Source organism: Tripterygium wilfordii, chromosome 16, assembly GCF_013401445.1.
Source record: "Tripterygium wilfordii isolate XIE 37 chromosome 16, ASM1340144v1, whole genome shotgun sequence".
Classification (NCBI taxonomy): Eukaryota; Viridiplantae; Streptophyta; class Magnoliopsida; order Celastrales; family Celastraceae; genus Tripterygium; species Tripterygium wilfordii.
Window position 1 is genome coordinate 6,572,710 of NC_052247.1, and position 12,080 is coordinate 6,584,789.

General features: G+C 39.4%; 1 protein-coding gene and 1 non-coding gene across 2 annotated transcripts; both read right to left on the reverse strand.

Annotated features, from left to right (window-relative positions):
- Nucleotides 1–4,021: 4,021 nt before the first annotated feature.
- Nucleotides 4,022–8,275, reverse strand: LOC119980737. Its single transcript, XM_038823533.1, has 5 exons — nucleotides 7,872–8,275; nucleotides 7,567–7,781; nucleotides 5,984–6,051; nucleotides 4,463–4,574; nucleotides 4,022–4,059 (listed from the first exon to the last, which is right to left on the reverse strand). The coding sequence occupies exons 1-5, from the start codon at nucleotides 8,273–8,275 to the stop codon at nucleotides 4,022–4,024; spliced, it is 837 nt and encodes a 278-aa protein (XP_038679461.1).
- A 3,133-nt stretch (nucleotides 8,276–11,408) lies between these two features.
- LOC119981585 lies at nucleotides 11,409–11,514 on the reverse strand. The gene has a single exon (XR_005464191.1). It is a non-coding gene; the product is annotated as a small nucleolar RNA R71 (small nucleolar RNA).
- Between the last annotated feature and the right edge of the window lie 566 nt (nucleotides 11,515–12,080).

The window sequence follows — 12,080 nt, forward strand, 5'->3', positions numbered from 1 at the left end:
TGGGATTCGGAGCGAGTTGACTTTCGGAGTCAGGGGTTAATCCGGGACGCATGCTTGGTATTGGTATTCCGATTTTCAGGTAGGGGTTTTCTATGTATCTTGCGTGTGATTCTAGTGTTCCGGTTTCACGGACTCTTGCTATATTGTGGTTCTGTCGGTTTCCAGGGGTGGAAATTCGACCTGTTTGTATGTTTTATACGTATTCTCTGTTGATTATCATTATTGACATGCTTTTAGGAGTGAGGTGATTGGAGGTGGTTGATGTAAACTGTGGGGCCCATATAGGAGCCCAATATATTGGATTATTATGGATTATACAATCAATCGGGTACGTACCTGTAGACCGTCTGAGATGAGGTGCATCACAGGGTACGCTCTCTGGTGTAGGCTATGCTATCGGGATATCCGATCCTCATCCAGTTTCGGTGTGGACCTGGACTGGGAGACACCCTACGGGGATTAGGGTGGGTCCAGGGGTGGATTATGGATTACGGACTATGAATTATGGATTTTGGAGTGGATTATGGATTTCTGGTGGTCGGGGTTCGTGGTTACAGTGTTATATAGCCTTATCGGCTACTATATTCCCTGATTGGATTGTCGATGATTGCTTATTTATTGTATTGCTTATTCTGCATCATATTCCTGGATTTCTTGTATTTTTTTTTGATATCGGTGTTTCCTTTCTACGCCCTACTGAGCTTTGTAGCTCACCCCTCTTCTTTATTCCCTTTCAGGTGAGTTCGGTATGAGAAATGGTGGTCAGTGACTGGTTGCGTGAGCTGATGTGTAGCCTCGAGCCGACTATTCTAGCAGGGCGGGGATTTTGGTATTGTATTTTGTGTATATTACACTGTTTGGTATCGAGTGGATATATTTTACGGATCCGCTATTGTATATTTACTCCGGTGGTTTAGGTGGTTATCATTATTATTATTACATATGTTTATTGGATTTAATTATCGGTATGGGAATTGGTTCGGGGGATGGGGGTGTCCCCTGTCGGTCACGTCTCTGTGGGTAGAGGTACACTTCGGTATACCTTAGGAGAGAGGGGCGCGACAGTTTGGTATCGGAGCTGTAGGTTTAGAAACTTACAGTGGTTAGGTTACCGAGGTTATCTCGTTGGCTACACATCATGCGCTTCCCGGCTGACCTGGTGAGTTTTTATTTTTGGTGTTTCTTGCTTTTGGATTTATGTATACGTGTGTTATATTTTCCAGATATGGTGGATACACGTAGTACTCGGGCGCGAGGACTGGGACGGGGTAGGGGACGACATGGGGCGGATGAGCCTCAGGGGGTAGATAAGGCGGGTGTGCCAGAGGTAGCCCCGTTAGAGCGTGGGCGAGGACGGAGAGGTAGGGGTGCGAGACGTGGTAGAGGTGTGAGACGTGGGAGGGGTAGGGGTAGGGGCAGGTGGGGAGTGTATATAGACCCAGTGGATGATGTTGAGGAGGATCAGGAGGTACCACCGGTACAGCCGGCACCACAGGGGGTAGAGGCGGTAGTGACTACTTTACGGCAGGAGGTCCGGGATATTACTGAGTTCGTACGAGCTCTTGGGCAGACTGTTACGGGACTTGTGACGCAGATTGCCGCTCCAGCCCCAGTTGCATTACAGGCACCTATTGAGGTTCCGACATGGGCCCGGCTTGGAGATGGGCCGTTACATAAAAACTGTCTTTTTATAGAGTTCCCCTGCCAGACACGGGCCCCAGGGTACCTCCAGATCCATGGACCAGACAGCCCAACCCATCTCCTTTTTTTCCCCAGGAAGGTTGTTGGTGGTGAGACTCAATCCCCCGATCTCACACACCCTTTAACATAGGGCCAAAGGCACCATATGCTACCAACTAAGCCATGGGCCGCTACCCCCAACCCATCTCCTTTTCCCCAGGAAGGTTGTTGGTGGTGAGACTCGACCCCCCCCGATCTCACACACCCTTTAACATAGGGCCAAAGGCACCATATGCTACCAGCTAAGTCATGGCTTAGTTGGTAGCATATGGTGCCTTTGGCCCTATGTTAAAGGGTGTGTGAGATCGGGGGGTCGAGTCTCACCACCAACAACCTTCCTGGGGAAAAGGAGATGGGTTGGGGGTAGCGGCCCATGGGCCCGGCTTGGAGATGGGCCGTTACATACATCATCAAGCAATGGAAATCAACCATAAAAACCAAGATAAAAGATGAGAGAGAAAACCCCCTTGTGAACCCTCTTCTTCTCCAAGCTCCAATGGTGGCCTCCAAGGTAGAAAATGAAACCCAGCTCCAAGAACTCCCCCAAAACCCTATTTTATGCCCTTTTATACGTTCCCAAACTCTTATGTCGTTTCCAAAACAAGTTGGGGTTGTTTTGGCTCAAAAACACGTGAATTCAGAACTTTTTCGAGAAACTACGCGTGCTGTGAATAGTAAATCCGATCGATCGAACACTGTTCCGATCGATCGAAAATGCAATCTGTCTCCACGAATTCAAGGTTGTTTTGGCAGGTCCAATCGGTCGGGAATGGCTTCGATCGATCAGAAATCGGTTCTGGAGTCCAAATCTTCATTTTGCACTCTTTTCCTCCCTTTCTTGCCTTGGCACCTACAATATGCAAATATAGCTTTCTTAGGCAATATCAACTCCTAATCAACTCAAAATGGGATGAACTTATGTGTAAAGGATGCACAAATGTATGTATATATTTGGTACATCAACAACTCATTATATTGATAATGAATGGAATTTAAATAAAAAATTGTGAGTTTTAAGTGTTAGAGTCTCCTCATACATGTTATTCGATAGCTACTGTAATTGCTCAAGAACTTGAGAACTTAGATATTAGTCAAAAATTATTTTCAATTACATTAGCTAAAGCTAGTAATAATGAAGCCGCTCAAAGAACTTTGAAACGTTATTTTATGCTACCTTTAGGTGAAAACTTATTTCATGTTTGTTGTTGTGTTCATATTTGTAATTTGATAGTCCAAATGGTTTATGCATTTTATCTGGTTCCCTTGAAACAATTAGAGATACTGTATTATGCATTAACTCATCTATATCTAGATACGAAATGTATAAAAAATGTTGTGCAAAATTATAGATGAGGAGGAAAAACATTCCTCTAGATGTCCCCCATCGATGGAACTCAACATTTGAACTCTTAAGAGTGACAACAAAATATCAAAGAGTCGTTGATTTATTTTGCACATAAATGAAAGAAAAACATCCTAATTATAATAGACAATTACCTAGCGAATTTGATTGGACAATTGCTCAAATTATTTGAGATTTTTTGGATGTTTGTAATACTTCAACTAAAATATTTTGTTCAATTTATTATCCTTCATCTTCTTGAGTACTTATGCAATTAACAAATATTTGTATGACATTTAAACGATATTCACAACTTGAAGCTTTTAAAGATGCTTTATTTTCCATGAAAGAAAAATTTTCAAAATATTTTGATCATTTGCCAACCATATTCTGTATTGCTGTGGTTATGGATCCTAGGTGTAAGGTTGATACTTTAGAATTATGGTTAGACAAATTATACGATAGTGGTACCATCAAAGTCAAATCATAAATAAACGAAATAAATACTATTTTATTTCAATTATATGATGAATACAAAAATCAATTTAGAGCAAACAGGCCACCACACAATATTCCTGCTTCGAGTTCTTCTTCCTCGTCTAGTTTCTTAGGAGGTTTTGCATTGCTAAAGAGTAGACGAACTCAATCATCTACATCATTTAGTGGGCCCGCTTCTGAATTGAAAAGGTATCTTGACCAATCTGTGATTGATATTGAGGATAATCCTGATTTTGATATATTAGCTTTGTGGAGAGTACAAGAGCGCAGGTATCCTTTACTCGCCAAAATGGCAAGTGATATACTAACTGTTCCAGTTTCGACTGTAGCGTCAAAAGCAATTTTTAGTGCAGGTGGGAGAGTTGTGCCACAAACCTGAAGCAGCCTTGGTTCACAAATCATAGAAGCATTAGTCTACTTTAAAGATTGGAGTTTAGCAAATCAAAGACTGCAAGAGGAGAAACAAGTAGTTGTACATGCTGAATAAATGAATCAATTAAAGTTATCAAGATCATAATGGATTGAAGATAGTTCTACCGATGCTAATGAATGATTACTCATAGATAAAAAATTGTAAATTTATAATTATGTATTTATAGTCAAAGAGACGAGAGTGATGCAAACTATTAAAGGTATATTGTATATAGGTGCCAAACCTAGTTGGGATGTATATATAATAAATATGATCCAATTCCACCCTCTATAAAATATTATTCAATATTATTTGATTGTATAAAATTTTGTGTGCAATTATTCAATTGTATATTCCAAAAAAAGAAAAATAAAAAAAAACTTAAAAAGTCAAAAAAATATTAAATAGTCAAAGTTGGACCGGGCTCAACCCGAAGCCCAATTCTAACAAGATGCAACGATGAAAATTACCCTTATCAGAGCCACCACTTCTCTTGTCGTGGTGTCTGACCTTCTTGTACTCCTTCAAGAGGTTCCTCCACTTCTCGTTGCACATAGTCGATGAACGATCAAACACCTTCTCCTTCTTTTTGGTTGGTATATGATCTCATAGTTGCTTGTTAGCTCATCCATCTCTCACATGAAATCAATTAATAACACTCTTTGGTGCAACAAGTCTTTTTGAAACTCGTTCCAAAAAGGTAAATTGATCTAGTTTTTAAAACCACATAGACTTATTTGACCCTAAACCGAAAGTATAAGGGTTTCAAAACTCGGTGTCTGCCACGTGAAAAATTATTTAAAAAATAAAATTACACATTAATGACTAAACGTAATGTCAATAATTTTTAACTGAAAAATTGACAGAAGTGCTAACGAGATCCATTGTTTAAAGTACAAAGACTGTTTTTGCCCAAAAGAAGCACAGTAGCTCAATTGGCCATTTTGGGTAAGTACAGGGGCTTTACGATACTTATCCCGTACTCTTAATAATGTTAATTAATGATATTAGTTACATTAAATTTGTTTATATATTCATTAGTCTTGACTTTAACAACATTAGCAATCGTAATAATTACATATTAATGATATTAATAGTAATAATTTTGATTTCACTATTAAAAAATCTTGACATTAATGACATTTAATATGATGGTATTTCAAATAATTGTACACAGTTAAGCTAATAACATTAAATTATAATTAAAATAATTTTTAAATGCTTAAAATAAAATTTCAAGCTAAGACCTGGATTTCAAAGTTGTTTTTTTACCATGACAAATTTGAGTTTGAGTTTTGGTCCTATCAATCCGATCTTAGAGCATTCGCATAGGAGTCTTTTAACAGGTTCTCTTTTTTACCTATTCAAATAATACTTTTTAGCAATTTACATAATCTTTATTCAATGACAATTGTATTAGAATCTCTATTATAATCTTTACAGCATTAAAATATTAATTTCTCTTTACTTTATTATTACTTCATTTATTGTTTATATTATTTCATTTCAATCATCATGCAACTATTTGATGAAAATTAATGCACCCAAATTAACATAATTGTGCTAGAAACAAATATGAGATCTCAATGTTATGTAATTATAGAAATACTAAACATGTTATCTTAACATTTCAAGATGTAGATATTTCAGAGAGATTCATTTGATAAGTTTCTTTTTGAGAAAAATGCATAAAAAAGTAAACTTGAATGATCTCCATCAGAGTTCAAAATTCCAACCAACAAAATGTGGATCAGTTTCAATCTAAGGAAGCCCCAAGCGCGCAATCATTTTCAAGAATGGACATCAAATCCCCAATAGAAGATAAATATAAAAGAGAAAATAAGCCCAAAAAATAAACATGAGAGAATCTGTAAAACCCCAACTTTTGGCGTAAGGACATGAATGAAAGAACAAATACACCAATTGGAAAAGAAAATATAAACTACGAAACTACAGGGTAAAAATAGAAATCTCTAGGAATACCCAAATACCTCACATACATGTGTATCAGTCGCAACCCTGGTATCAGTCGCAACATCACAATCATAGTGGAGGCCAACTGAACCAAGGGAACCTGGTAGGATTAAGCTTTCCCTTCTTTTTGTCTTTTCTCTCTCTAAGAGTCATGTGTAAAATCAATTTGATCCTGTTGGCTCTATTTGGCTGTAGATGCCAAAAAGATCACCCCTGCCCTTTATGGAGACGGGATCAGAGGGTTACAGGTGTGCCAGAGACTTGCAGTCAGTCTCAAAGTGTAAAAAAAGAATATATGATTGCACTGATAATCTAACTTCTGAACCAAACAATTGTAAAGAGAAAGGGTTTAAATCATGGTCTCAACATGAAACTCCACGGAACTCTAGATCCACTGAAGTGCGCTTCACTAGACGAATAAAAAATGAATGAAAATGCCAGAATGTAACACTTGATTGATGAACAAAGATGTACATTGAGGTTGGAAAACAAGAGTGTAAAAGAACAAAGCTTGAGAAAAAGAATATTAACAAGAATGCTTGAGAGCTTGAGCGTTTGAGAACTTGAATGTTTGAATGTTTGAGAGTTTAAGCCGATGGGCTGAAATTTGTGTTTGTGTTGATGTGTGTGTTTATCCTCTTCTCTTCTTGCTTTTATATTGCATCAATACCTCTATGTAAGCTAGAACTTCGCCCATATTAGCTAGAAAAATGGTCATAACTGTCATGACTGTAGTGGCCCAAAATTCACTCCATTATGCTCCATCTTCTTCAATCGTCTCTTTTGGAAGCTCCATGTCTCCAGAAACTCTCTCCATGCTGTTGAATTCGTGCAGAAGGTCGCTCTCCATGATAATAGGCAACTAGACAACCAACTTCCTTGGAAGTAGGAACAAACCCATGTTTATAGGAACAAACCAATAATTGATCTTATCTCCATGATTTTGCACCTAATTTGGGCCAGATAGACCACTTAATTGACGGCCCATATACCGCAACTAAACTAGGCCCAAATAACCTCACTCTGTCCAGCCCGTGCAATCAAACTATAGCCCAACCTCTAACACTTCTGTCAAGCCCACATTTTGACCTTAGCCCGACCCATAAGCCTGCACAAATATGGTGTAAACATTTGCCCCCCGCGCCAATCAAGTTGAGACCTCGTCCTGAATTTGTGTACATAATTCAAACTTCAAATTGGCCGCATTTACTACAACCTCACCCATTTGCAGCTTTTTAAGACAACTTAGATGCCCTTGCAGTAAAGACTTCTCTTGAACCCTGGATAGGATAATTTGAAATTGCTGGCCATAATTCGACCTTTATTAATATAGCTTATCTTTCCTTAATACATAGTCTTTCTAACAATAGATAAGCTATTGGGCCATATGTTGGCCCAAATTACATTCATCCTTGTACAGAAGGATTCCTCTCCCAAATAGTGGGACAGTATCCTTTGAGATATTTGCTATTGATAAACTTTCTGTGTGGTTGACCCTCTAGACTGTTGAGCCAATATGAGTTCCTTTTCAATACTTTGTGAATCTTAAAAGGTTGGTCTTTGGTACCCAGTGGTAAGATAGCCTTCCACACTAGCTGACCTTCATGAAAGATCATCTTCTTCACCCATTTGTTGTAAGCCCTAGCAATCTTCTTCTTCTGGACCAGTATTCTATTGAAAGCCTGAATGCGGTCCTTTTCTAACTGTTCCAATTCCATCACCATTGCCTCTGAATAATCCTCTGCGGTCAAGCTATTCTGTCTTGCCACCCTTAGAGAAGGAATGACAATCTCCATTGGAAGCACAACATCATGTCTATAAGTCAAATGAAATGGACTTGTGCTAGTACTTGACCATTTTTTTGTTCTGTACGCCCACAAGACTTCTGGGAGAATCTTATGTCACACTCTAGGATTATCGTCCATCATCTTCTCCAGCATGCTGATGATGACCTTGTTGTTTGCCTCGGCCTGACCATTGGCCTGAGGGTAGTAAGGAGTTAAGTTGATTAGCTTTATTCCAAAATCTTCAGCAAACAATCTAAATTCTCCCCCAGTAAACATGGTACCTTGGTCAGTTGTGATTGACTCAGGGATCCCAAAGCGGTAAATCAAGTGTTCCTTGACAAACTCCACCATATCGCTGTGTTCTACTTTCTTTATAGGAACGACCTCAACCCATTTTGTGAAATAGTCTGTTGCAATCATGAGAAACCCATGATTTTTAGAAGTAGGATAGATCTTACCAATTATGTCAATGACCCATCCTCGAAATGGCCATGGCTTGACAATCGGATGGATGTCAGCCATTGGAATTCTCTGAATGCTTCCAAAATGCTAACATTACTTGCAACCTCTTGCATATCTGATGTAGTCTTTCAAGATGGTTGGCTAGAAAAATCCATGTCGTCTTATCAACCACTACATCTTGATTCCAGCTTGATGGGCCCCACACAATCCTTCATGTAATTGTCTCAGTACTTCCATGCTTTCTGTGAAATTCAGACACCGTAGAAGTAAGCCATCAGGCCCCTTCCTGGAACATTCACCTTTGATCAGGATGTAGCTTTGAGCTTGCACTCTAACATTTCTGGGTGTCTTGAGGTTGGGGTTCTTCAAGTACTCCACAATTGGCTGTCTTCAGTCAGCTGCCAGATCGTCTACATTTAGTTCTTCTATCGGCATTCCTCTTTCTCTGATTGACGGGTGTAAACGCTTCTCTACTAGAATAATCTTGTGTGTAATATTTACTGACATCCGTAATCCTCATACGGTCAGGGCCAATTCATTTGCTTCCCAATTATCTTCTCGAGGCAGATGATTGATAGCAATTTCTTTAAATTCAGGAAGTAACTGAACGGCCACAGCATAGTATAGTGCTAGTGCAAGGCTGTTGCACTTATACTCTCCGGTCAATTGTTTTAAGACCAGCTGCAAATCCCCCATAACACAGATTTCTTGTGCACCAAGTTCCTTCAGGATCTTTAGTCAGATCAGAAGAGCTTCATACTTTGCTTGATTGTTAGTACAGTCAAAGTCGAGAATAAAGGAAAGTGTTGATTTTGTACCTCTAGATGACTCAATCACTATTCCTGCTCCTGTTGCCTGGTCAGTACTTGATCCATCAAACTTTAGGATCCAAGGGGCTTCATGTGAAAGCCACACAGACTGCACCTCTTCGTCTGACTCTCCTACTGTATGGTGGTCGGCAAAAAAATCTACCAAGGCCTGACCCTTAACTGCTTTCTGAGGCTTCCAGATTAAAGTGAATTCTGTTAAAGCCAACGACCGCTTGCCTACCCTTCCTGTCAATAGTGGCTTTGATAGCATGTATTTCAACAAATCGGTCTTACATACAATGTAAGCCTTAGACCTGATCAGATAATGTTAGAGCTTTGTACAAGTAAAATATAAAGCTAGACATATTTTTTCCACAACAGAATACCTAATCTCAGTGTCGGTCAGTGATGTACCGAATATATACATAGATTTTTGCATCCTTTACACATAAGTTCATCCCATTTTGATTTGATTAAGAGTTGATATTGCCTAAGAAAACTATATTTGCATATTGTAGGTGCCAAGGCAAAAAATGGAGGAAAAGAGTGCAAAATGAAGATTTGGACTCCAGAACTGATTTTCGATTGATCGGAGCCATTCCCGATCGATCGGACCTGCCAAAACACTAAAAAACTCATGGAGGCAGATTGTATTTCCGATCGATCGGAGGTACTATTCACAGCACGCGCAGTTTCGCGAAAAAGTTCCGAATTCACTTGTTTTTGAGCCAAAACGACCCCAACTTGTTTTGAAAACGACATAAGAGTTTGGGGAAGTATAAAAGGGCATAAAATAGGGTTTTGGGGGAGTTCTTTGAGGCTTTTTCATTCTACCACCATTGGAGAGCTTGGAGCCACCATTGGAGCTCGGAGAAGAAGAGGGTCTATAAGGGGGTTTTCTCTCTCATTTTCTATCCTAGTTTCTATGGTTGATTTCCTTTGTTTAATGATGTATTTTGCTTCCATGAGTGGCTAGATTTCTTACTAGGGACTTAATGTAACCAAACCTTGAAGATTCAATAAACTTGGTTTCCTTATTTCTTGATTTTTCTCTCTCTTGATTGTCTATGGGTGTGATTAATGCTTTTGAATGTTTGACCATCACTCAATTGATTTGTTGCCTAGATTGAGACCGGAAGGAGATATCTAGGGTTTGCCTCAAGCCATAGATGACATAGGGTGCATGAACCATAGGAATATAGGTTTGTGACTTATGCAATTGCTAAATGATTTCCATAGTTCTTAATGAGTTTTTGATATATTAATCCGATTGTTAGGAATAACAAGGATTTATGTTGAAAATACGTTTGATGTATCTAGGAGTAGAACATTGAATAGGTTGGGAAATCGATTGTCATTAGAGAGAGAGGAATTAGGGATTAAGGGACCAAGGGAATTGAATTGGATAGGTGAGGTGACGTTAAGTACCTAAGTACTTTCCATCCTTGATTTCATACTTGTGTTTGATTTGTCTTTGTTCTTTTGCTTTAGTTTAGTTTAAAAACAAAATCAATCTCGAATCCGTTTCCCCAATTTGCATAGTTGTTACTAGTTTGACATTGATCTTGATTGCCAACACATCTCTAGTGGAAACGATAATTTACTCATCTCTTTATTACTTGTACGATTTGTGCGCTTGCAATTAAATCCATATCAAGTTTTTTGGCGCCGTTGCTGGGGATTGAGGCAATTGTTTTTTGTGTCAAATTAGGTTTTCAATTGTGTTAATTGGTTTTTATTTTTCTGCAGAAATTCTTTCTCTTGTATGAGCTTGGGGAGACGTTCGATTAATCCGGAATTAATTGCTATTGACTTGGAGATTGAAAGGACTCTTCACAATCTTAGACGGGCGCTTATTAATAATCAAATGGAAGGCATGGGAGACAATCAAGGAAGGGGGAATGTTGGTGATCTTGGTGGAGCTTTAAATGTGAATGATGGTGATGGTAATGGTGGAGGTGCTAATGGAAGAAATGGTGGTGAAGCGGTTGAAAACCCTCCTAGGCAATTTGATCCTCGCTCTCTTGAGGATTATGCTAGGCCTACTTGGGATACAAATCCTTCAAGCATCCGCTATCCTCCTATCAATGCTACTAATTTTGAGATCAAGCCGGCTATCATCAACATTATCTCTAATTCGGTGGTTTTCTATGGTCTTCCTAATGAAGAGCCCAATGTACATCTTCGCTCTTTCTTGCATTTGTGCACTACTTTTGGGATTAACGGAGCTTCTAAGGATGCTATCTTGTTGAGGTTATTCCCATTTTCTTTGAGGGACAAGGCTAAGGGATGGTTGATGTCCTTGCCTCCCAAATCTATGACCACTTGGGATGAGATGGCGGAGCAATTCTTGACGAAATTCTTTCCTCCGGGCAAGGCAGTGCAAATTAGGGTGGATATCATGTCCTTTGCCCAAAAGGATTTTGAATCATTTTATGAGGCTTGGGAGCGCTTTAAAGGCATTATTCGAAGTTGCCCAAATCATGGTCTTCCGGAATGGGTGGTGTACCAAGCTTTCTATAATGGGTTGTGCATGCATACTAAGGAGACTATTGATGCGGCTGCGGGAGGTTCTTTTATGACCAAAAATCAAGAGGAGGCTCGAGAATTACTTGATAAAGTGGCCAAGACCACTAACTCTTGGTCCTCGGTGAGGGGGAATCCAAAGCAAGGGGGAAGTTGTAGAGATGATGAAGTTATGTCTACCTTGGCTATTATGGCAAAGAAGATTGAGGCATTGACGCTAAATCAAGCTCAAGGGGTACATGCTATGCAAAACACACATTCTCATATGTCTTGTGCTTATTGTTGTGGACATCATCCTACGGGGGAGTGTCTTATTGCATCTTCCTCTAACTCTAGTGAGCAAGTGAATGCCATTGGTGGAGGCAACTTCAATCAACCCCGCAATGATCCTTATTCCAACTTCTACAATCCGGGATTTAGGAATCACCCCAACTTCTCTTGGAACAATACTCAAAATGTACAAAATCCTCAACATCTAGTGCAGCCCCAAGAGAAGAAGAGGGATATTGATGACATGTTCTCAAAGCTTG